At 40.2% G+C, this 27368-nt stretch overlaps 2 protein-coding genes across 12 annotated transcripts in view; one reads left to right on the forward strand and one right to left on the reverse strand.

The window, feature by feature from the left end:
- Positions 1–20077, reverse strand: part of LOC122980403 (R3H domain-containing protein 2) — a 64303-nt gene extending 44226 nt beyond the window's left edge. For all 11 annotated transcript variants that reach the window (XM_044348376.1, XM_044348367.1, XM_044348375.1 and 8 more), the window contains exons 1-2: positions 19783–20077; positions 19419–19471 (exon numbers count right to left, since the gene is read on the reverse strand). The gene's annotated coding sequence lies outside the window, so the exon portion shown is untranslated. The remainder of the gene's footprint in view (positions 1–19418; positions 19472–19782) is intronic.
- A 1600-nt stretch (positions 20078–21677) lies between these two features.
- LOC122980967 (inhibin beta B chain) lies at positions 21678–26736 on the forward strand. The gene is made up of 2 exons (XM_044349432.1): positions 21678–22713; positions 23187–26736. The coding sequence occupies exons 1-2, from the start codon at positions 22344–22346 to the stop codon at positions 23966–23968; spliced, it is 1152 nt and encodes a 383-aa protein (XP_044205367.1). The 5' UTR covers positions 21678–22343; the 3' UTR covers positions 23969–26736.
- The last annotated feature ends 632 nt before the right edge of the window (positions 26737–27368 follow it).

The raw sequence follows: 27368 nt of genomic DNA on the forward strand, positions 1-27368 counted from the left end.
TCTCCATTTTCTCTGCAGAGGCTGAATGAAAGATGAAGGTGAATGGAAGCGCACTGCAAACAGGAGTGAGCAAGCGCGTACAAACCCACAGACAGCAGTGAGAGAGACATACACAGGCAGCTCGACCCAATTCAGCTCCTCTGTATTCATCCACGCACCTCGCCCATTTGACGTCAGAGAGAACCCATTTCACAAAAGGCAGCAAGGTTATGTCTTCAGAGTGGAGGCTGATGTGTGTGTGTAGTAATGGCAGAGTTTGTGCAAGCTCAATGCCTGCACATATTATACATCGGCAGCGCTTGGAGTGTGTGCATACCAGTGTTTGTTTGTGTCAGAGAGGATTCCCCTTTGCATCGGTTGCACAATCTCACACAAGGAGGGGGCGAGGGGGTGGGCAAAGCACGGGGGGCTGTAGAGGAACAGTTGATGAACATTCATGCTAAAACAGAGTCTGTGTGTCACACAGAAAATATCTACACATACATAACTGGACAATACACCTTTCAGAATGCAGACTTTGTGACTCTGTGGCTCAGATAAACAGAGCTGGGAAACATAGATGACAATAGAAACAAAGATGGAGAGAAAAACATCCTGAAGGCATACTAACAAGACAAAACACAGATGAGGGGGACATAAATGGTCAAATGTGGCGGAAGAGAGGGTTTCTCTTTTCCCATCTACGTCTCTCTCTCTCTGTCCTTTTCCCTGCCACCCCCTCTCTCCTTTCTCTCTCAGTGCAATGAGGATACCCCTTCCTGCCTTCCGCCCCCTCCACATCAACCCCTCCCATCGATATCGCTCTCTCCATCCACCCACTACTGAGTGTTAGCTCTCTGTCTCTTTCTCTCTCTCTCTCTCTTTTTCTTCTTCTTTTAATGTGTCTTCTTAAATTGTCAGGCCTGCTGCTGACGCCATCCTCCTCCACTCAGCTAGCCCACTCAGTCCTGTGGGACGAGCTATGACTCATTCTCTCCCTCCTTCACTCCCCTCCTTCCCTAGTTACCTACCTACCTACCTACCTTTCTGTAGTTCTCTCCAAGTCTCCCTCCCTATGTTGCTCTCACTAGTTATAACCCATGTATAGAGGTCTCCTGCATGCGTCGAAACATACAGAGAGTGTATAGACAGAAAAAATGAGAATGAAGAAGAAAAACAAGAAGAAATGGGTGATAGAAAGAAAGAAATGTTGGCCAAATGAACAACAGTCTCCCTTCTGCATAATGAACGAATGCCGGTGGAGAGAGAGAGGGGGGATCCTGGTCTTGCATGCATTATTAATGAAGGCAGGAGTGCTGGAATATGGTGAAGGAGAGAAATATGGAAATCCATGTGGGCAAAAATTAAAAAAGTAAATAAGAATTATGAAATAATCATTAATTAAAATAATGGACCAAGAAAAATGTGTATTAAATTAGAAAAAACTTACATCACTATTAATCATTTAATAATTCTTCTTTTCTAAAATTCCCTCCTTTATAAGTATAAATATTTCATGGTGAACGGATCCAGAAATATTATTTGCCATTAACATGATGATCAAATAGTATCTTTACTTTAATGTGAGGCACTTCCTGTTGCAACAGGATGTTGGGGGAGAACATAGCAGCGCATTCTCAACTGTAAACTGTAAACCAATAGGATATCAGCTAGCAAGTCTCACATGACAATTTTGTCTTATTTGCATCAGCAGGGAGATCCATTGCATCTCACCATGCACTCCTAATTTCTCCCAAAGTTGCATCAATAAATGACAAGAATGCATTATACCATGTGACAAACTGTGCACAGTCAAGGACTGAGCAAACCTAATGTGTGAGCTAACAGCCAAAGGAAATGGTTCGGAGAAACAACAAAAGAAAATGAGTCAGAATCAAGAAAACCCCGATCAGTGATGGTGAAGACAAGAAACCATTCATCATCCAGGAACAGTTGTCTGATGCCAGAGCTGAATTAAAAACTGAGTGTATACCAAATGGAGGGTTGTACGATAATGACAGATAAGCAATTTTTTGTATGGTTACAGCATCACATGGTCACAGTGAAATTCATACAACCACTTGAAATGTCTCCACAAAACACAAAAACATGGAGGTATTCAGGGCCACAAAAATCGACACCTTTGGCAATTTTTAACCTAAGCCACTAAACTAACCGGGACATCCTGGCTTTCTGATGCAGTTCTATTTTGGCGAGTGGCCAGTGTGATGTCCAATACAAGGAGCATGCAGGGCCTAGAAGGCATCCTCTCATCAGTCCACAATCAAGAGTTATTCTTACAGAGCGTGTTGTTTTAATAGCACATGGCCCATAATATAAACAACGTTCTATTGACTTAAAAATGTTCAAAATGTACTGATATGATCAAAGAAAAGCACCCAACATCCAATATCATGTAATCTGGAGCAAGTACTTTATGTTTCTTAAGTACAACAAAATTTGCCTTCACAGCTAAGGCAGTTCCTGAGTTTTGTGCTGAATGACATGCTTGAATTAAATGTCTTAACATTTAAATGTCTGACAGACACATTTATTTTTAACGTAAAAACATAGCCAATTCTGAACCATCAGCAATTAAGAAAAAAAGTCTGCCTGTCTAAAAGATGTTTTGGTGAGACTCTTATTGTCATACAGCATTTTCCGGTCTTTAAACCTGTCTGGCCAGTCAGAAACATGATTCAAACATTCCTAAGTGTCCAGTATGCATAAATGACTGGGTGTGCGATTATCTTGTCTTCTCAAGCACAGTAAGGAGATTCTGCCTGCTCAACTTGAGCTGCTGATGTAAAATGAAAAACTGTGTCAAAATGAAATTGGGTGGTAGCTCCTGCACTCATTATAAACCTTATGTAATTTATCTGCTTCTTTTACTGAAAGAAGGAGGGGATGGGGGGGGTAGTGGAGGAGACTGTAAGAGAGATTGGAGGGAAGAAAAACAGAGAAGAGAGGAAGATGGAGGAGCAAGGGCTGACTAGTGAGACAGGAAGAGAGGAAAAACTTCTCAATGATGAAACAATCTGTGCTGTTAAGCGATTGGACCAGACCTCCACCAATGAGAGGACCAGCTCCATGGCAACAGGCTCTGTCACCAAGAGAAAAGCAGCCATATCCCTCAACACCCCCATATTTTTCTTTCCCTTTCTCTCTCACGACCCCCCTCCTTTCCCCAATTACAAGGCCCGGTGTATATATCAGTGGGTACTCGCATAAGCACAAATAAAACAACACAGAGATGCACAAAAAAAAAAACAACACACACAGCATCACGGGTTACTTACAGCTTTAAGAACACAGCTCAATGGCACAGACACAACAAACATACACACATGCAACCAAACGAGGCTTGCAGATGTACACACAGGCACGCAGACATAATGGGGCTTACAAAGCGATTAGAATTTGAGTCATTCACACACAGTTATTTAAATGTGCAGATTGGTGATGACTCCCCTTACACAATGTCTGACCACAGACAGATCTGCTCCGCTCTGTCCTGATGAGAGCAGTGACTAACTATGAGGTCTGGTGGAACTAAACCTTGAACTACACAGATTGAGTTCATATACACAAGAACAGACCTCTAGAATAAGGAAGTGGGCCTCAGCAGATACAACGCTTTCCCTCACATATGCACAAAGTGAAGTTAGCATTCTTCACAGAATATCATCCCTAAGTACCGACCCGGCTTTTCTCGGCTCAACAAGCTTTACAGGCTATAGCTAGCCGATATGAGGGGATAAACATTTGAGGTTAACCCTTAAACTTTACTAGAACCATAGTAATAAAGGAATGGTGTTTAACCGCTGCCACATTAATGGACTGAAGATGCTACGCCAGCAATGCCTGCTGAGAGGTGAAGTGTCCCAGAAGCAGTGATACATGCACAAGTACACTCCAACCTTATTTTGTTGGTCACAGCATGACAGAAATATTCTGCTAAGCAATCTTTATCATGTGGGATAAACATGAGCAGGGATGGGTATCGTTATTGATTCCAATATCAATACCGATACTGCTCACTGATACTCTTATTGATACTACTCTCCATAATTTAGTGAAAAAAATAAACACAAGGCATGAAAAATGTGAAAAGAATCAACAGTTATTTATTTACGAACATAATAGTTAAATTAGAAGTGCTTAAAAGCCGTCGTGTCCTGAGTTAATAACTACACATATTTTTTAACTATTAGGACTGTGGTCAACCAAAGAAAATCTTGGTCGAAATTCTGCCAACTCTTCAACCAAAGGGATTGGTTGATGGGGGAGGGGGGTAATATAGTAGGCTAAATAAAACAAGCAACAAAAAGTAAATAAAACAAGCAAAAAACAAGTTATCCCTTCGAGCTAATGCATGTTAACTACTTAGCGGGTGATATCTAGTGTCTACAACATTTTTTGCTGACACTAGATATCAAACAAAAGCCAGAGACTATATCCTATTAAGTTCACCGCTTCTAAGCAGAAGGCAGAAGATAACGTTATCTCAGAGCCTGACAAGCCCAGGCAGGGCCTCTCTTCCTCCAGGCAGCTCGCCTGCTCCTGCCTCCGTCTCAGACTCACCCTGGTCGGCAGCTGTCTCCTCTGCCTGCCGCTGGCTGTGCAGCACTATCTTCTTCTTTTTTCCAGTTTATGGCGGGTGGCAACTAGCATTAAGGTGCATTACCGCCACCTATACCAGCTATGTAAGAATGAATTAATGTTATAAATACCAATAGCAGCACTGTTTGTCCAGGAGCTTATCAATATTTTGGTACTGACCAATCAGGAACCAATGTAGTAATGGTTTTCGATACTAAACATGAGTTTAACTTAAAAACATGTGGCTGTAAATACCTTAGTGAACATTATAAACATATTGTCAGAGATCATGTTGCAATATTAATTTTATCCATATTGAATACTAGTTTGCACTATTTTGTATTTCCTTGAAGTGTTATTCTTTGTCATGATCAACAATATCATTTTATCTCCAAATATTTAAGCGCCAACACCCCATAAAAGTGCAACAGATGAAGTGCAAGGACGTTGATGGGTTTGTGTATTTCATCTGTCCATTTTTCAAGTGATTTGTAGGTGCGCACCAAAACAGCAACCATCTGCAACCTCAACAGCAACAACCCAACCCATCTGTGCTCGTGTGCGACTCCCTGGGTGCCCACAAGTTAGAACTCTGACATACTTTCCCATATGACCACTCTCCATTGTTGATATATTAATAAGCCCCATCCACTCAGTCAGTGGGCTTTCCCGGAATGCCTCACCCAGCCAGGTACGCAGGGACTCCAGCCCTAGGGGGAAGCACCAATGACTGGTGGAGCATAAATCAAGCTTGAACCACCACGCAACTTTATTATCACTATCCCTCCTCTGCACTCAGTCTCTGGCTGTCTCGAGCTGTCTCTCTCTCTCAGTTTGTAACGGTCTCTCTGTTTAGCTGGTGGCTGACTGGCTCTGCCTCTAGCTTATGATGCATATTTTATCATGCCGTTAGGCAGCTTCCTCCAGGTCACACATTTGTAGGGCCAATGACTTGGCCTCAGGTATGGTACAGAAAATACCACTCACTGTACAACTTCCCCAGACCTCTCAGTCTGGTTTTTAAATGTTAATTTCAATCTTTTACCGGTTGGTACCAACTGTTACTGTGTCTTTCTGGTTGCCTCTCTCTCCTTATATCTATTATTTTCTGTCCTATCTGGTTTGTGAGCAAAGTGGAGCAGCAGTAGTTTCCGCTCCCCCTCAGAGCCTTTTCGTAATCACTCCACTCCCAGTCTCCTGTTTGCTCTTTGCTTACACTAAGAGAGATACAACTTCATTGGCAATATGGTGAGTCGTGTCTTTCTGTTGCACACCAAAGAATGACTACAAAATCAGTAAAAATTATTTCCACCTGAACAGAAAACATGCAGTTATCCCAAGTTGTATGACTTCATTAATAAACATTGAATGGAGCAAAAATATGTAATCTGGAGGAAGATAAGAGAAGCAACTGGAGCTCCTGGTAATTTTGTAATCAGTACATCTGATCTGCTATACAAACTGCACACATACAGAGTCAGTGCATGTTTCCATACCTTCAATGAGGGAACATTTTTCTGACTGCAAAACCATTTCAGTGGTTAATTTCCCACAAATAAAGCTAAACCAAAAATTCACTTTGCTGGGCATCTGAATGCAGATGCTTCTGGGATGGATCAGTAGCTTGGAGTGAGGAAGATGTGAAACGTTCCAAGATGCTTTGCGTTCCAGGCAAAATAGTTCACCCCACTCCCACATCCTGGCCCTATAGTTCCTTGTGTCTTAATCTCTCTTCCACTGTTATGCAGCTTCATGTAAGGACTGAGAACTTTTGTACTTTGTCTGGTGGTAAGAATGATCTTTGATCCAGGAGAGGCACTATGAGATGTTTCCTTGAATAGTTTTTTTCATTCATCTAATTAGTTACTTAGTTTACCAAAGAGATTACCTACCAATTTTTGTGGTTTTGGTAATGAACTCAAAAGGTCATCAGGTATTAGAGGTTGACCGATTAATTAGCGCCGAAACTATTGCAATGAGCTGAACTTGGCTCTGATAGTGGTCAATGGTCCACCGGTCATTCAGGGACATACATACTCATTTTGCATCCATACACAAAGTCAAGGTAATCAGGGTTCTCCCTACCATTATAAGACTCAGGCACAGCACTTAAGTGTTTTTTTCACAGTGCCTAAGCCAAATGAACAGAAAAAAACCATGCTGAGAGTCTCTACCATGTTTTGCTGTCATTTATGGTCGCACTGCTTCTCTGTCCTCTCCTCTGCTATCTGTGTTTGACACACACATACGGAGCGAACAGCAGAACAGAGAGGCCAGTGGACACAGTAAAGTGAAGCAGGTGAAGCAAAGATAACTCAAAGACTGCTCATGTTGATGACAACTGTGCCCATTTTACTGTAAGTGCAATAAAACCTTCACCAGTAAAAAGCCAATACGTATTTTGTCAAACCACCTGTTCAACAAGCATAAACATTTAGAAAAGAGATATTTCCACCTGCTTTGTCTACAGTCTCCCAGTATGTTTTACACAACAACAGTGCGCTTGTTAAGCTAATAGCAAATTGTTACGAATAAGCTAAAATGAAAGCTGTCTGTATGTAGTCTGACTATTTATCTTTGCCAGGAATCTTAAAATTGGCATTTGGCTAATTTTTGTAAACTTAGCTACAGGCAAAGACCAACCAGCCTCTCCTCTCTCTATCAGCAGCAGAGGGAGGAGGACAGAGGACAGGAGGAATGACTGATAGTGACTGATGTCTGTGCTCTTCATTCTCTCTAAACTTCACTAAGTATTTTTGATGTCAGAAATATATTTATTTTACTGACATTTTAGATTTGCGCTGAGTGCAAGTTGCTATTAAGTGCTGTATTTTTTAAAAGCAAAACCAGGGCCTTTTCCTTAAAGAATGGGACAATGATGCTGCAGGGTGTAAAATGCAAATGTTCATGTAACTTCAGCATACAATACATAACATATTATGGAGAAATGAACAGCACCATGATAATCAGGATTTCTGTGGTGAGGAATGGATATATATAGTGAATCTATAGAGTGTAGAACTTCCAACTTCCATCAACAGAAAAATTTGCATCTATCCTCTATCATGTCTGTAACATCTCCATATAGCTCATGTGGGCAACGACAACATCTGCAAACAAAGAATGGAGAATATGAAGAAAGCATTTGAATACTGTAAACCGATTACAATTCTGGGTTTGATCAATTCACCAAATTATGAAACTTAAAACTCATAAGCAAGCTGTTGTACAAAAAATGTAAATTTCAAAGCTCTTAACGAAATGATTAGCCACACTAGGACACTGTTGTGAACTGCCCACTCTTCAATACTGTAAATTGTAGATCAATACAGGCTCAATCAATGCCCATGATTGACGCACATGCTGTGGTGTAATCAAGTGTGATGGATGACCTACCAGGGGTAACCAAAAAGAAAAAAAGAAAAGGAAATTACATGACGACAACACTTGAACAGACTGATGGCAGCCAGTCTGAGGACTGGATCAGTGAACTCTCAACCATCAAAATTCTAAAAATGCACGGAGCAAGGGGAAGTTACATAAACTATGATCATTTTGTCATCTCCACCTGACATGATACACTTTTACACTGACTGCAGTTTCTTTGTTGATGTTTCTGGGGAAGTAAGTGTCATCAAAACTAGCAATCACTCTTTTTTAGAACCATGTGTCGTTTGTCATTTTTCAAGCACAAATTACCTAACATTACCTAGTTCAAGCTTCTCAATTGTGAGGATTGTCTCAGTCGACTCCATTAAAATAAAGTCAGTTTCATTCTCTCCGCCGTGGCCTCTGCTCTGAAGTTACACACTGCTGTTCGCTGTGTGTGTGGGGGGGGAGCTCAACCCCACCCTCGTGTAAACAGGCACTGACTAAGAGCAGAGCAGAGCAAGACAGAGGTAAAAATACCCATTCAGAAGCAGGTTTCGAGAGGCTTCCCTAGTCCACAGCCAAGGGCCTAGGGGTGTAACAGTACACAAAATTCACGGTACGGTATGTACCTTGGTTTTGGGGTCACTGTTCAGTATGATTTCGGTACAGCAGAAAAAAGAGAAAGGTAGAAAAATAACATTTCTGGTCTTTCATTTTGAAAAATGTAAATATCCAACAATGGCTTACTGGCCAAAGTGATTACTGAAACAGTTTAGTTGTGCTGCAGTGGAAAAAGAAAACAACCTGTTTCTTGCAAGGAGTAAGGACACCTGCTGACAGCTGTTTTATGTTGATTTATAGGCTAACTGTATATAAAGTAGTTCAAACCAGCTCCACCTCCAGCAGCTACAACAGTAACATGCTGCTTACAAAGTGATGTTTCAGTATTGATAATCTAATGATATCATATAATAATATAGGATAAACAGAGTAACCAGGCTACCTTGGCTAAGCCAGCTAGCATACATCCATGACCACGCTACGGCTAAGTGGTGCACTGCCAAAAAGTTCCAGGTGGAACTTGCGCTCTAGAATTATTGTTCCGCACATTGGAGTGAGTGGATTATTAAACTATTTTTACAGTAATTGTTTGTGTCACGGAGCATATTCTTCGTAAGACTGCTTGCACCGAACTGAATAATCCATACCATAATGGTTCAGGATGAATACACATACTGTTACACCCCTACAAGGGCCCCATATAATCAGATGCAATCATCTTGCATTATCGGAACGATAACGTTAATTTAATTTTCTTATTAATAAACCAATAATATATTGGCCACCAATATATTGTGCACCCCTACTAAGTATGTTAAATAATACACTGGCCAACAGCTAGATGGGTCCAGATGGTGATCAATGTCCTCTACGATCTACACAAACACCTCCATTTGCCATAGCCACACTTAATAACAGCTGGCTGGCTGGCTGGGCTGCCATACTGAAACAGCGATGCAGGCTTGAGTGCTGCCAACCAGCCGGCCTAACCCAGAAGTCAGGCATCCAGCCAGTCAACCAGTCAGGCTGTCTCTGTTGGGCCAGCAGAAAGTGTGGTCTCTTACAATGTGGCTTGTGCACTCCAGAATAGCCAGCAGGAAGGCAACATGCCAGTCATTCAGACATCCATCCAGCTAACATACAGCTCAATATACCACTCAGCATCCCCCTTCAACTCCTCTTTAGTGTTTCTCCTCCCTCCTTTGTTCCCCTGGCACCTAGTCAGCTAAATATAGTTCCCTCAAATCTCACAGCCCAAAGACCCACAGGTCAAGGTCTGCAAACCAAACACACACCCCAAAGAAGATCTCTCTATCACACACACCAGACGAGACCTCTAGTACCCATGAACACATGGTTTTAACAGCAAAAACAGCAGCAACCAAGTCAGCTCAGACAGATAAACATGGCCTGAACAATTTTGAAAAAAATATCTAATTGTGATTATTCCGACTGATACTGCAATTGTGATATGATTTGCAATATTACAGGGAATGAAAATTTTTACATCATTATTCTCATTTTCATTGAAAAACATAATAAAATGGTTATGTTGTGATTTTTGCAGGGATCAATACCAAACAAAGATGTTTAGAATATGACATGGAGGCCAGGACATGACAATATTCAATTTAAAATGGTATTTTGACACACAGTCGCCTTTTAACAAATATTGCGCCTCCTGCGATTTGAAAATTGCGGTAGGCCATATTGCCACTTTGATAAAATTTCAATTAATTGTTCAGCCCTTCCTCTGTCCTTTTTGCATTACTATTACACCCGGCATTGGGCTACTGTAATGTTCCAGCAATGATGACACTGTGCTAAAATAGAAAAATAGGGGCATGATGACAGGCCTGCTGTTGCCTGTACAAGTTGCAGACACAAAATGACATGCATACTGTGTAGACCATTTGATAGACGCGTGAGCTCAACTAAGTAGGGCTAAGACTATGTTTGAATACAGCTGTGCATATCATATTCTAGTCACCCTGAGATTTCGCCAACCTCCTACTTGAAATGTTTGGAACAACATTTCAAAAGCCTACATTACAACATACAAGAGAGGTTCGACTGAGTCTGTGAATCCCCATTTAATGAAACCCTCTTTCCTTCTCTATGATTATTCAGCTTCAGCAAATAAAGCTTCTTAAAACATACCCTATTCATGTTAAGTCAAGAAAGTCTTTCTACTTGAGGTTTGTTGCTATTGCTAAATTCATTTATTGCTTTGCTCTCTACTTATCCATTTCATGTGTGAAAGGGAACGAGTTTATATGGTACTGGCAACACTGCAGCCCCAGCACAGATTAGGAGGTAGTGTTAATTAGAGAAACTGCACACTGCAGCGAGTAGCTAGATCACGTAGCTGACCTGACAGCAGTGACAGGTCAGTGTCGCGCTGCGCTATGCCATCTGTTTACCTGTAAAAGCCAACCACTCCCAATACCTCCGTCTGCCTAAGGATAGCAATTTATCTGTCTCCACCTTCTTCCAGTTTTTCTTGCCTTTCTGTCCCTCAATCTTTTCAACCATAATCACAGCCTTATAATTATGTCAGAAACAACCACTCCTAAACTTGTTCTGGTTGTCCATCATGTACTCAGTCATTTCTGTTTGAAAAGGTGATCTATTGACTTTAGAAGACTCTTACTGGCATCTTTTTCTTTCTCTCAGTTGATCCCTCTGTCCGTCTCTCTAGAAACCTCAACAAGTGGGCGTGTCTCTCTGAGCATAAGGCAGATATTGGACTGGCCTATTTTGCACCACATTATCATTTGCCCTTTATTATGTCAGCCCACAAGTAGACTCTAAGGTTCAAATCTATTCTACTGATAATCGCCATCATGACTATATTCAAGTGAAAAAACAAACTGCGCAAGATAAACTTTAAAGAGTGAAACCTTTACTGGAATCAAAAGATTTCAGCAATTAATCATGTTGTAAAAAATATATCCAATCTCTTTCCTTTTATTGAAAAATAAATAAATAATACTTTCTTTTTTTTTTTTTTTTTTAATGGCTTTGTTGGATAGCATAAGAAGAGAGATGATAGGAAACATGGGGGAGAGATGGGGAACAGCATGCAACAAAATGAACAAATGTCTGCTGCCGGAATCAAACTGCAAAAGCTGTGTTATGTGTCATGCGTCTTGACCCATAGGCTACTGGCCCAGTCTTTCAATCCTGGAGAAACTAAACTGACAGACCAACATTAACAAAATAAAGACATGAGAATGTACAGGACAATTCAACACACACAAACATGAATAAAAGGCATAAAAGTTGATAGTGGAAACCAGTAGAGAAAAATTAAGAGGGAGGGAGGATAAGGAAGCACAAGGTGACATTTTCTAAAAAAGATTATGGAGGTTTTCAAGCACTTTCTTTTTTGTGATTGTTAATCAAAACAAAAAAAGTGTGAGGATCCAAAAGCGAAAGTGTGAACCTGACTTAAAGGCAATTACAGCAGTAGTTACTCCAGGGGTTTCTATTGATTTTTTTTCCTCCCTTCCTCTCCCACTCGAGCATCCTCTCTTTCATACTCAGTCTTTTTCCCACGCATTGGCAATTAGTATGCAGGAGTGCGACTGCACGAGAACCAACCACCTGGGGAGCAGTAATCCAAAGTCACAAACAAACAAACAACAAAAGTAATGGTCACAAGACGATGTAATGGGCACAGACAAGGATGCATACACACAGATGTGTGAATGAGAGTTCAATAGAACCCGTCATGTAACCAGACAGCCCATTCCCTTTCAAACCCTGACAGTCAATTAGTAATGTAGATGCACATTTTACAGAATTTGCTTCAACCAATAAATAATAATTACATTTACATTTTTTTCTGGCCTAGGACACAAGAAAACTCACTGTAATGCTGTCATATTAATAGTTCATGTTTAACCTTGATCAATGTAAATATCAAGGACTAACGATAGCCTAATATAATATAATAATAAAATAGCAAAGTCTGCTGAACTACTTTTGAACCAGACGCTGGTACAACCTCGTCTACTATCCAGTGAGCTTGACTCTTCGGCTGACAGTGCTGTCAGCAGCCAGGCAGGAGAAATGCTGCATGGTGCACTTAGATTTTATAACTGAATTAATACCAGGATGCACACTTTTTATTTCCCTAACTGTGTGAAAACCACAGTTTTTACATCACAGATGTTGAACAACAGCATTAAAGTCCAGTGAAAAGGAAGTCAGAGCGTTTTTAGCATCTGTACTGTGTCAGTTTTACATGGACAAGTGACTTTTGTGCCTGGACAAGTGAAAGGTAAATTTACTTGTCTGAAGGACAAGTGCCTAAAACTGTTAACGTTGAGCCCTGATAGAATCATGGCATCATTGTTATTTTATGAGCCAACATCAAGCTAGTTGAATTAGGGTGCATCACTTAAGACACTGATGCATCTTGATTTATTATAATGTGGAAAGGTACCTACACACAAACAGGAAGAGACAGTCATTATATAAACAGCCATATCCAACACAAGACAGATCTGGGCTGTGTCAATAAAAAAAAAGAATGAAAAGAAAGACGTGATGAGGAAGACCGCAAGTCCCGTTTTGCGAGGCCATAACCATCAGAACAGAGAAGGAGATGGAGAAGCCAGGTCTCGTAAACCTGAAAACAGTGCTGAGGCCATGAGGACGGCTTGCTATTTATAGCGACAGATTTTTTATTCAAGAGGGCTCTGCTGTTGTGCTTTCTCTCACTCTCTCGCGCTCTCTCTCGTGTTCAGCAAATAAAGGAGAAAACACTGACATAAATGCATATTGTCTTTAGACATCGGAGGAGACGTCCTATTTCTGATGCATTTATAAACTGTCATAATCACAATCCACTACTGCACCTTCAAGCAAAGATGATCATTGTGGATAAACTTCAGGGTCCTCTTAACACAGGACTTCCCACATGTAGCCTTATGTAAGTCCATAGGTTGTCCCTTTTCCCTGCATCTCTCCCTCCCCCCCTCGGTATGACAGTGTTGCAGAGTGACGCCTACTTCTCCGTGACTCTCCACCCCCACCAGGCCACCTCCACCCTCCTCCCACACAGGGACACAGTGGAAGGGAATTCCTCATTACCTCAGCATTTGCCTCCCTAAACAGGTTGTGTGTGTGTGTGTCTGTACACATATACACACACACACACACACACACACACACACACACACAAACGTTCATAAACTGACCACTAGATGCGCGCACACACACACAAAAACATGATTTAAGTCACCACCATTAGAAAGCATCTCCCAGCCTATAATGTGTAAAATCTATCTACTTAAAACCAATCATGGCTCTCCTTCCAGCTCTACCACACTTACAAAATGAGTTGCACTTACAAAAGTAGAAATGGTATGTACAGCATATGAAACTATCTTTCAGCAAGCCTCATTATAGGATTTTTTACGCTGTTACTAAGGCATAATTAAATAAATTGCTGCAGGAACTTTACAAAGAGCAACAATGAAAAGTGCCAAGATAAGAGGCAATTACACAGTGGCAATGGCTGCAGGTTGAACCACATTTCAAGAATTGGCATATGAACAGGCTCCATCTCAGCAACAAATTATTAACACCCACTGACAAAGACACAGAGACACACACGGCACATGCTTACTGTATTTAGAGTTCAGCTCTGTGGATCCCCAGCCAAGTCGGATCAGGTGTCTCACAGATAAAAGCACATTATCGCAGGAGAAGCAGCAGCAGCACTGGACCAATACAACGCTGACATTAGTTTTATCTTGCTAAATGGTACAGCTGAATAAATTCCATTTCCTGCAGCGTGTAAATCAGCTGAGTTTCAGGGGTGTTCATCTCTATCACTCATTTCAGCTCATTCTACTTTCTTCCTCCTCACGCTTCCCTTCCTGTCTGTAGGTACCAAAGCCTCTGTTTTGTTAATGGGTTTCATGAAAATGGACAGAAAACTCAATTTTGACTGCCCCCTTTCTTTTTCTGAATGAAGCACAAGCACTACAGGGAACAGAAAGCCTTGCTTTCTGGCTGGCTCCCTCTCTCCCTACTGCTCTTATGCTATCATGCGCACAGTTTGCACCGCTCCCTTCTCCTCCAACCCTCCCTTTCATGTGGATTCTCTCTCTCTCTATCTCTCTCTCTCACTCTTACATATCTTGTTTTCTCTCTGCCTCTCTGTGTAACAATTGCAATGACAGCCAACTCAGGGCTTGCAAGAAGCCCAGCTGTTCAAAGGGCTGCTTGAATCAGCCAGTATGTCACTTGATACAACAGCAAGATGCTTATAAGAGAGATAAATTGAATAAATTTATTCTTTCACAACTACAGTTTAAAGTTTGGTACTTTTTTGCATTAAGGACATAAGTCTACGCCTGCAGGCAGGGAGTAGACACCCTCTAGTCACCATTCATCACTCTCCATTTCATGGGAATGTATGAAGTCGATATCTGTAGTCTGTGAATGGACTGAATGAGCTTTAAGTACTGACAGCTGCTGGTGAAATGGAGCACTGCTGCAATGGTCAAAAATAAATAATAAAACAAGGGGTTTTGAAGGGAAGATAGTGGGGGGAAAAATAATGAAAACTGCCTCATTAGCCAGGAAAAACCTTAATCCCACAAGGCGACATATTTGCATCTTCTCCCTGCAGCCCCCTCACTGCAAAGTATGGCTGAAAGACGCAGTGAAAAAGCGGCAGTCAAAAGTTCAGCATCAAAGGAAACGTCAGCAGGGAACTCTCAATAAGGTGGCATAGGTCCAGGGATGCCTGCCTTATAGATGGTTGAGTTCTTGAGTTGTCAGCACGTGACCAGGCATCATTGGGCTTAGCTTAGGTAGGTTAGGTTAGGTTAGGGCAAGTCAGGCAGTGAGCCAGCACTGAATTAAATTCAAGTAGCAGTGAACAAGCTGGTCTCTAATTGTTCAATCAAAATCAAGATGATCAATAACCCATGCCAACAGCACAGCTGGACAAACTACAACAAAATACAACAAAGAAATAACGAGAATAATAAAATAAAATAAAATAATAAAATAATAACAAGCCACAACAGGTGCTTACTGTAGTCTGGGCGAACATTAAAAACACTTCAACAAGGTAAGCAATACACTTGAGTGTTTCTGTTGCATGGAAGGACTACTTGTGCTGTGAAGTTTTAACTGCGTGCAATATAATGTAAACATGTGTAAACATACAGTTCATGAAATGTCGACACAGAACAAGGAAGAAGAATATGTCCAAACTTCACTTTTAGGAACCGCTAAGAAGAGAGAAGCATCTTTTTACAACAATGTCCCAGGTCTTGCATGTTTGGAACTGGTTATCAAAATCCGACCCCGATTGTGGCGAATGTTGGTGGCTCACCCAGCACCCAGGGCTGTCACTGCTTGTGCTTTCAGACTTACCAATCCAAACCATTTATTAATCATGCTTTACTTTAGCCTTATTGTTTTTATTCACTGTTTTAAATCCATTTGACATGATAGCATATACCACATCAAAAAATACTTTCACCCTTTCTTGTAGAATCCAGTTAGCGGTTTCATTTTTGGACTCACTACTAACACTAGATAGTTGAGAACATCAATCTGCCAATCTTCTGGTTTGCACTAAACTGTTCTAAAGCACTACATCCCTGTGAAATAATTTTAGGTGCTGTCAGTCTCCCACTAACATTACATGGAGCAAATTTTAAACCTGAGTCTTGACAATAAGCAAGGTAATGTTTTCCATCAGCTTTGGGATAGAGTTGTTTATATTTACATATCTGTCCAGGCTCATATGAATGGAACATTATCAACATTAATTCTGTTTTTGAACATACTGTATACTTCAGTTTTGGGACGTGGTGGTGACAAGATGATCTTTGATTCAAATCAACAGTCAAAATTAGTGGACCCTGCACATGATGAGGAGGTATTAAAAAAATGAATGGATGGATGGGCATTTAGCATAGCATTGGTCTTCTTTCCTTACTTAACCAAATTAAGACAAGAATCTAACCAATAACTGTAATCCTAGCACAAGCCTGGGAAAAAAAACTTTGTCTCAGGTTGACCACATGACTGGGATAAAGGGGATGGCACTAATGCCATCTAATGCCTCAAACCAAATCAAGCAGCTTCTTCTGCATCTGGGCAGCCAGGTAACCTCTTTCACTGGACGGTAAGAGAAGGCAGCGAAGGGCTTAGAAAGAAGGAAGGAGAAAGGGGTGGAGCTGAGCAAGGATCAGTAGCCAAAGATACAACAGATAAACCGTTCAGAACTGTGGATACGATCACCAGGTGTTGCAGTCTCTGCACACAGTGTGTGACGGAAGTAAAACTATAAAGAAACACTGTGAAAATAGTTACTATTTACACTGTACACATACAAACGGACCAACACAAGCTTTACTAAATACAACTTTGTGAGGACACAACCAGTTTTTTAATTGACTTATGCATGAGTTGAATGAAGCCCTTTTTTTCCACAAAACCTTAAACTAAAGCTAACCTTACATTAAGTCAATAGATATTCATTCTACAAGTCTTTTTTTCAATCAGTTTTACTAGCAAAACAGACACTTAACGCACTGCTTGGATCCTACAATCCAATGTTGAATTTCAACATGTGACAAATTTTCTTTCCCTTTGAACTATCATGTGAAAACCCTCCAGCTTCGCAGCAACGACACTGAAGTCAGTCAGGCAGCTATACCCAATCTGAGGCCTGACTTACAGCCATGCAACCAGTCACCTCCCTTCCTGCTTCGATCAATAATTTACATCAAAGCAAGCAATGAGGGATAGGTATGGAAACAGAGGGTCGAGAATCAGTGAGACAGGAAGACATCAAGAGAAAAGGAGCACAGAAAACAAAAAGAAATAGAACAGGAAAAGGAGAGGGAACAAATAAAGATGGAGAGAGACAGAGAAACAGAAGCAGGAGTGGTTAAGAGAAGAGAGAGAGATAGGAGCAGCAGCAACAGCACCACGCATGGTGCTCTGGCAGAGATCTATAAATAGCTCTTCAAATCTCTCTAGAAAAAGCCACTCTTCTGCTTCTGCAAACAGAGATTCAGAGACAGAAGCAGATATGGATACCAAGCTGTCAAATAAACACGGCGATCATGTGCTATTGGATAACAGCTGCCTACTTCAATTAAATCAGCCTTTAAATATAGTATTAAAAGCACTTCTATGTCAACCATAACAAATGTTTGATTATAGGAAGTAAATACAATAAAACCAAGTAGGTTCAACACATAAAATCACACATTTTAATTGTGTATGAATAGAGAATTGTTTATGGTCATGCATTCTGCAAACCATAAAAATAAATCAGCACACTTATGAAACCTATTCATTATTGAAATCTCAATTCCCACAAACCACCAAAAAACTACCAAACAATTAATCAATTATTTTCAATGTGATAAGTAATGCAACTGCCAGATGTGCAACTTGCAGGATATAAGGGGGAAACATGTTGACAGGCAGGCAGGATACTCCATCTTTCTCAAAGCTGGCCTTAGCAACAGCAGACTGTTGATTCAATGACTCACCTCCATCAGCTTCTACTATGGATAAGTCCTTTCTCAATGATACTACAATCACACTCACTATTTTTCAGGAAAGACAGATGTAGAATGTACAAATGAAGAAGCAAAAGTGGCAATGTGGTCACATTTAGTACATGGAAGAACCACTAAGCTCACCACAGAAATACTGAAATTGTTCAGTAAGGTACCTCTTTAATCTGTCCTTGATCTCATTCAGAATAGTCTACAAAGGAACAGACAAATTGTGGTATTTTCAAGACACTCTGAACATCAAATGTGACTATTCTGGCAGTCCCTGCCTACTGCTTGCCAATTCTCAACATCACATGGCTGTCCAATGCCAACTGATATGAATATATATGTTTTCAGACACACATGCTGTTTTCCCAGAGCAGATGTTTGAATCACAGCTCAGGCAGTCTGTGCTGTGATCCCACCTTGTTTGACACAACGGTCTTGCTATCTATTTCCGGCTCAAGTGTCAAAACGTAAAGCTAAAGCCAAGGCACAGACAGCGATGGCCATTTGTCAAGTATTTCTTGATTAGAAGCATTTCTTGTTTGAATCCTCCTTAACCAATGTGTTTTACAAAATTAAGGCTTTGAGCACAAAAAGAATGAGAGGTTTGTTTCTGATCCATCCCAAAAAAGAGTGTGGCAAAAAAATGCTTGGAAAAGCCTTGATCCAACATACACTTCCATGCCATGGTGCTATAGACACCAACTCATAACTTCTAAATCAGCTCACTTCTGCTTCAGATGCTACTAACACTCACGCACATTATTACAGACTATGGGTTTGTAACTTCCAACAAATTTCTCATTACACCTTTTTTTCTTTAGTTTTTGACCATCAATGCGTGCGTGTGTGTGTGTGTGTGTGTGTGTGTGTGTGTGTATATATATACACACACACACACACACACACACACACACATATATATATATATACACACACATATGCATTATATATATATATATATATATATATATATATATATATATATATATATATATATATATATATATAGTGTGTGTGTGTGTCTCAGGGTACACTGGTATAAATAACACCTTGTTGTCAACAGCTAAGGTGGAACTGTTGCAATGAACACCAACTAACCAGTCCCACCAGTTCCATTCAATCAAAGAATTAATCACTTCATTAACAAGTCTCTTCCACGGAGTTTCACAATCCTCTCTCAACTAAGACGAGAAAGATAAAACGTTAACATGGCCATCTCGTATCAAGCATGGAGACCCCCGTACCTTCAAGAGGTGCTTAACGTTAATATATCTGGCTGAAGATCATGGACAACATCGATTTTTAACTTATCAAGTCATCTTGAACTGTTCAGCTCACCGTTTTGCTGGTTGTATGTCTCTAGTCCGTGTGGAGAATCCTTCAAGTTGTGTCTGCAGAGAACAGATGGCAGTATGGTCAGAGCCAAAGGCTATGTAGTTGACTGAAAATATTAGCTTGCCCACACGCTAACAATAGCTAGCACACGGCTTTAGCTTGCGAGTATAATTAGCCACCTAGCTAATGTTAGCCTGCTAGCTAGCCTTTTCTTTTCAGTGTACGCTGCGTTAACGATACCTTGTGTTAATATCACAGCTGGTTAACCAAACAAGTAGCAGATGTTTACAACGAGGCGAACATTGTTATAAAACTGCACCAGCACTGTCAGTTCTCAAAATAGTAGCCAGCTTTCCGAATGACTTACCAGTGCTAATATAATGGTGCTACTAGCTTGAGTTGGTTCACTGCGATCCCGACTGTCAAAATAGCGCCGCGTGAGGGAAGAGCGGCATGAACGCTAACGATAACAGCCAGCAAGCGCTGAGGAGCGAGGCAGTCGACTCCGTTACAGGAATACAGCTAAATGACAACAAAACGCCAAAGAATAAAAGGACACAAATTAAAGAAAAAAGAAACAAAACGCTATTCCCCCTCTTGGCTCAGGCTTGTGTGTATGTGTGTGTCAGCGTCACTTCCCCCACCCCCCCCTCTCTTCACCGACAGTTTACGTCAGCGGCGTACTTCTCAATCACAGAGAGACGTTTCAGTTATAGTAATTTTGTTTATGCACCATTAACTTTGGTGGCCACAAAATGTTAAAATTGACAGAATGTTTTTTTTTTGTTTGTTTGTTCGTTTGTTTTTGTTTATGGATATATTCATTAAGCTACATTTTTGTCATCTGTTTTAAGTCATTTTTTGGTTAGATGCTTAGCTGTTATACTATTGCAGCATTTCATGAAGGCACATAATTTTTCACTTACATATGAGGTCTAATAATAAATATATGTCAGAATATGAATACCTTATAGTAACCATTATCAGTCTGACTGAGACTTTGTTTTTACCACTTTCCTAAGTGGGATGCAAATTAAAACGTAGGAATTCATGGGCTATTCATTGGATAGGAATAAAACTATTATAAATGTTTATTTACTTTTAATTTACATGTTATTCATATAGAGCCCTGTACCTAAAAAAAAAAGTTTGTTGTAATGGCTCAATTTCCCCACAGGTTGGCAGGCAAGTACTGCAATGCTGTGGTAAGGCCCCCTGCTCAACCTCATATTCATCCTTAAGGCAAAAAAGAAACAAAAGGGGGGGAAACATGCACATTCACAATAAGTACCACTGGTGTAACTTATTTATGATACACTCATACAATTTAGGAAAACTTCTGAGATGACTTTATTTGATTGTCAGTGCAGCTTGTCTGAAATGTGTCCTGCTGAACCCAAAACGTGTCCTATTTTAGGACAACACATGATGTGCTTTAAATACTTAAAGTCATCCCTTTTTCCTTGGGTGCATAGCCGTATTGAACCCTTTACCCAAGTCCATAAAGTGTAGTCTAGTGTAGTTGTTAATAGCTTTCTTGTCACTCTAAAGGTCATTAACCTTTAAAGATAACTTACCTGCTCGTATGCTACTACTGCAGCCTATTACCTTGATCACCCTACTCAATTAAAAATGAAATGATCGTATCTCATAGGAAATGTATGTAAATCTTAAGTAAACTGGCTAATGATGATGGAGAATTGATTTTTGTATCTGTGTGTTGGTGTTATTATATCAATTAGGACATTGTATGTTAGCGTCTTCTGTGGGCCTCATTCATTTGCCTCATATGTGTCATCTCAGCAAACCCCACAGTGCAATAATATTTAAAAAGCCTATCAAGAACTGTGAAACAACCATTACAGTATGAGATGAAATGAACTATGTCTTCCATTACAATTTTGGTGGACTGGTGTAGGCTATTTAGGATTTTATTCCAATACTGTGAGAACCCATATACAGGAAAGACAAGCTTATACGGGCAATAACATGACAGAAAAACACAGTCATTACACACACACACACACACACACACACACACACACACACACACATACACACACACACACACACACACACACACACACACACACACACACACACACACACACATACACACACACACACACACACACACACGAGGCATCATTTTGCAGTCTTATATTATGACACCTTGCTGCAAACATGACAGAACGTGTTTGAAATACCGCGCTGCAGTCCCCGCCTCATAGCCTCGAGCATTTGCACATTTTAAACTACAATTCAATTGTTTAGTGGCTACGAGCTTGTGTAGGCATTTCTGTAACTGGGTTAAAGGGCAGTGAATTTCAACTTTGATCGGCTGGACTGATGGCTGCTCAGTCACCCTGAAGAGGGCAACGTGGCACGGTGTACTGTTGTGAAAGCCTACATGTAGGTTACGACCTTATTATATCAAATGTATCCCATAATGTTACAACATATCAGGCTGATGTCATTATGACAAATGCATAGAGTGAGTGAGATTCTGTCTCAGGTGTGTCCTTGACCGTAGTGTTACTGTTGTGCCACTAGTCGTCACTTTCCTGTGTTGGAGATTGTGAGTCAATAGTCTACGTGTGAATGCGTGTCTTGTGTGTGTTGTGTGAGTGTGTGTGTTGTGTGAGAGAGCAGGACAGATAGATGCTTTCCAGTAATTTCCTACGTGCCCCGATGCGCTCATTGGTGCGTCCCTCCAACGTGTCACCAGTTTTGGTGGATTACCCCAGATATCTTCACCATCAGGAGGGTGAAACACCACTCCTTTCTCTCATCTCCTACCTGCACGGTGTCCAGCTGCCAACAAGAGCCTCTGACAACACTTGAGAAATTTGTGACTTCCAAAGAACAACTCGGGGGAGAGGATTCAAAGACTTTTTATTAGTTCTTTTACGCACGCCGAGCACAAAAATGCATCTATTTACTTCAGAGTCAAGAATGATTTCATCTTTCCCATACCCAGCGTTTCTCTTTCTGGCACCCTTGCTGTTGAAGGGTCTCTGCGTTAGTGGCTCCCCGGGCTGCGCGTCCTGTGGCTTGCCGGCGACGGAGAAAGACGCAGAAGAACGGCTGATGATAGAGCTCGCCAAACAGCAACTTTTGGATAAGCTGCACCTGAAAGAAAGACCAAACATCACTCAAACGGTGCCCCGGGCGGCGCTCCTCACCGCGCTTCGCAAACTGCATTCGGGGCGAGTCAGACAGGATGGTACTCTTGAACTAGAAAACACCATACCTGTCAAAGATCAAGGCTATGAAATAGTGAGCTTTGCAGATATAAGTAAGTGTGATATTAATCGTTTACATTGTCAAGCTGTTTTTTTCCCCCCGTTTTATGGCACTAAAACGCCACATGAGCGCATTTTCACGGAAACCCTGATCTCTTTTACGCAGCGTAAAAGGCACACCAAATGAGATCAGGGTTTCCATGTGCCTTGTTAAATACTACAGGTTGTTGTACTGTTCCAAAATATGTGGTGAAAGTTTAGGATTACAGTATCTGTCGTCAGGTTTAAAGCGTGTCTAAGGCTTGTGCCGAGCTAATATTAAAGGTCATTAATACATAGTTATAGGGTGAAATGGATGGAAGAAACTGACATTTCCTTTATTTTTACATTAATCTGCAGCTTTACATTACAAGCATGGTTATACATTATTTCCCCATTTGCTTGTGTGAAACACCTCACAATCTCTAAAATAACCAAAATACCAAACCAAAATCTGTTTTGTTTTTAAACTCTCATTGATTCATAGGTGCGGCAGAAAGCAGTGATAAGGCCAGCCTCAGCCTTACATTCCAGTTTCTGCAGGAACATGGCCAGAGTATCCAGGTCCTCGAGTCTTCTCTCTGGATTTATGTCCGCTCCTCTGAGGACCCTCACCGGGACTCCCGCCTCCCTGCCCGCGTCTTCCTTTCGGCAGTTGGCGGGGTATCACCCTCTAACCGCACCTTGGTGATAGAAAAGATGCTCGAGGTCCGGGACAGTAACTGGCACACCTTCCCCATCAAACGCACCCTGCAGTCCTTCCTGGATGGTGGCCAACGCCTGCTGCGTCTGGAGGTTAGTTGTGACGAGGATGGAAAGAACCTTTGTTCCCTTGATGACTCTGCTGATACACCGTACCAACCCTTTCTGGTGGCCCAGGTGCGTCTCCGTGATAACCACTCCAAACACACTCTCAGAAAGCGCTCTCTGCGTTGTGGTGATGATGTGACTGTGTGCTGCAAGAAAGACTTCTACATCAAGTTCAAGGATATCCAGTGGCATGACTGGATCATTGCACCTGAAGGCTACCATATGAACTACTGCATGGGTCAGTGCCTCCAACATCTGTCTGGTTCCCCAGGTATAGCATCCTCATTCCACGCCACTGTCTTCAGCCAGCTGAAAGTCAACGGCATTAACACAGGTGCCTCTTCATGCTGTGTTCCCACTGAGCGCCAGCCACTTTCCATGGTCTACTTCAACTCTCAGCACAGCATTGTCAAAACGGACGTCCCTGATATGATAGTTGAGTCCTGTGGATGTACATAAAAGACAGTATAAGAGAAATGGTGTGATTAATGAGGATTTGCTCTCATGCAGTTAATCTAAAACAAGTGTGTAATGTAGACAGACATAAAGAAAGACACAAACACACGTGCACAGGAAATGAAAATGTAAGTATTTCTCTGTGTTTAGTTGGGGACAAACAGCATTTGTGTTCATTTTCTACACAAGAAATAGTAAGTCATTTTGAGGCAACAAAATTAGAAATGCCCACCATAAAAGTAACATTCTTCTTCTTTTTCTTTCTGACAAGACTTAATAATTTTGACACATAACGTGTTGAAATCAGCACATCACTTTAGTATTTTAAGTGACATAAAAGATGACAATAATGTCAGAAACATTTTTTTTCAAACTCAAGATTATTTTAAGGAAGTAATATGCACAAAAAATAAGAAATGATAAGCTATTATCAGGGCACTCAGGCTATTCTAATGCACAGACTAATTCCTTCATCAATAAGTCAGGGGCGTAAATTAAACAGAAGAAATAAACTATGCATTAATGTAAATCAGAGGTCACAATAAAAACACAAAGAGATTAACATGAAGCCTTCACTGTAGAGTAAAATTTATAGCTTCAAACTGTCTTTTTATATATATGGTATTTATTTTGTGGTACACAATTGCTGCTGGGATTCAGTTCAAAGATGCAGTAAAATGTTCTCAGGAAACTGGGAGCAGAACTGACACCGCCCAAACTCTTTCAATGCACCTCAGCTATGTTTCCAGTATGGTTTATGATATAGTAATATATATGTCCACATACAATATGTAAAATATAAATACTTTTTTATTTTTTACATTTACAGAACTGTTATAAATACATGGCTAATATGCGCCTTTTCTTGGTCTACTTAAATGCTGCCATTTTAAAGCAAGGCAAGAGATCCTTGATTTAAAGTATGCCTTCTTTATTATCTTGTGATGACAAAGTGCAACTTGTACATTGAGTATCAAGTCATCTTGGGTAAAAGGGGTCTAAATACCAAAGAGAATCAGTTATGCCCCTCTGCTTGACCCTTGATTTGTGTATACAGTATCATTTTTACTTTTCCCATTGGTAACGAATGTGGACACAATGTTCATATGGACAATTATTTGTAATTAGTAATTTGACTTTTTCTTGTATTACATCCAACAGCCATTTTCATTTAAGTGTGAAGTTGTGATGAGAATAATCTAGCGCAGTGCAAGACAACACTGGAAACTGAAAGGGTTTGAAAAGGAAAAATCTGGTCTGAATTCTGTACCCGAAGATGCAGCCTGAAATATGTTTGATCAGCATCTCCACTGTATTATTTACACAGGACGGCTAATCAGTTGGGCAACTGTGGTTCTGACAGCATTTGAACTCAAGGTCATTCCTCAGCAGCGTGAGCAAACATTTAGTTATTGCTTCAGTGTCAGGTAATGTGAAGGTCTGTGCAGTAGGTGGGTCAATGGGCATGTACTGTTGCACGTTGGCATTTAAAGCTCTCAAAGTCTAAAGTTTTCTGAGATGATGTAAAATTAGGAGCTTTCAGCTAAAGGCAATCTGTAAATCATTTGGGGAGCTCTGAAATCATCTTCCTCATATCCCGATTGTACAATGCATAGTCCTAAAATTTATCATTCTAAATTTGTTTTATGTACACACATCCATACCTGGGAAATGACCGAGTGAAATATACTTAAAATATGCCAGTATCCATACTGAAATCCTTTGATTTAAAGTGTGGTGTTGATGGACACTATTGCCTCACAATACAATAAATAAAACAAATGAAGGACCGACTTACAGCTGAACACTTTAAGCCACTTTTTGAGATGTTTTTGCATTTAAAATTGGCAGTAGTTTTACAAAGCTGGTATATGTCATTTCATTTCATGTTAGTGAAAATTATATAGTACAGTACTTATATACCAACAAGTATTACACTGCCAGCATTAGTAGATGTTAGTCTATGGTATGGAAATGGGACAAATCCTTGTTTACTTCTTTTCTTAGCCTACCTATGTTTACACTAAGCAGTGTAGAAGTCTAAGATCTTTTCTGCTTTCTGGATGGTGTCTCAAGGGTGGTAATTTTCCTTACTGGATTGGTAAATTGCATGGTTTAAGGACCTGTATTGTACAGCCATGAGGCAACAAGTAAAACTTTGAGCAAATGAAGATGGAGCATTTTAATCACTAATATCTTTTGTCACATTTTTGTTCAAATATCTCATAAACATGTTCACATTGTTTTGATCTTTTTTGCCATTCTTCATCCACAATGAATATCTCTCTCTGTTGCCTCTAAAAGCTGCACTTGTATTATTACTTTATTGTTTAATGCTGAAGTTTATTGTTTGTTTTATTTTGCAAGCACTTCCTGTCCCAGGACTCAATGTGACATTGAGGTGCCATCATAACATAACTTACTAGGCACTTTATAATCATATACTGTATTTTTAGAGCAAATTTTGCTTGAAGGGTATACTACTTATAACTCAGGAGGGCACTATACTAGAAATGTAAATAGACCTTACAGAAAGCAAATGTCAATCAGTTTATTTTCTTAAGCTCTAGTTGTTTTAAGTGTGTGGTTTTGTATATGGTTACAGAGCACACTGTTGATGCAAGAATGTCTTTACACTTTAAGTGGTGGATTTGAATACTGTTTTAATTTAATGTTATACTGTAATTCTATCTTTATTTTTGTATCATACTATATTTTATGTATAAAATGATTTATTAAAGCAATTCATTGTTAAAGGTTTGTCATAATGTGCTGAGATGACATTTTGTGATTTCAGTGAAAGCATATTTTTAATAAATAAATATTTTAAATCAACCTATTTCATATTTTTTAAATCTTATCTCTTCTCTTAAGTCATAATGAGAACATACAGTCAATGAGAACAGAAAGATTAATGGTCATTAGAAAAATGTATAAAACTGAACCAACCACAGTAAAAAAAAAAAATTAGGGATAAGGACAAATAGTTCTTACTCTCCTTTTTCTCTATTCTGTGAGATGTATTGGGTACTACCTTTTGGTTTATCAGTGGGAATATATTTTGATTCAGAAAATGTTAGAAATTACCCTGCTTTTAACAGTAGAATGAGGTTTTTTTCAAAGCAATACATTTCACTACCAAGTACAGAAAAATAAAAATCAGTAAAAGTCAGAGGTATTCCTCTTAAAGCAGTTGTATGGTGATGGCTGAGATTCAAAATAACTCAAAATAAGTTGAAAAAAGTTTTTGCATGTGAAAGGACAGCCATTACATTTCCATTTTTAACCACCATGAGAAACAAGGATTCAGTTATGTAATCACAGTGGTACTGTCTGTAAGGCTGTTACGTGGGGGCAGAGCAGGTGAACCAAAGTGCAGACACACAGAGGCAAGGAGACAGGG

Source organism: Thunnus albacares, chromosome 4, assembly GCF_914725855.1.
Source record: "Thunnus albacares chromosome 4, fThuAlb1.1, whole genome shotgun sequence".
Taxonomy (NCBI): domain Eukaryota; kingdom Metazoa; phylum Chordata; class Actinopteri; order Scombriformes; family Scombridae; genus Thunnus; species Thunnus albacares.

Coding starts and splice junctions, on each gene's coding strand:
- LOC122980967 (XM_044349432.1), top strand. CDS start 22,344: ATGCATCTATTTACTTCAGAGTCAAGAATGATTTCATCTTTCCCATAC. Junction 22,714..23,186: donor AGTGAGCTTTGCAGATATAA/GTAAGTGTGATA, acceptor ATTGATTCATAG/GTGCGGCAGAAAGCAGTGAT.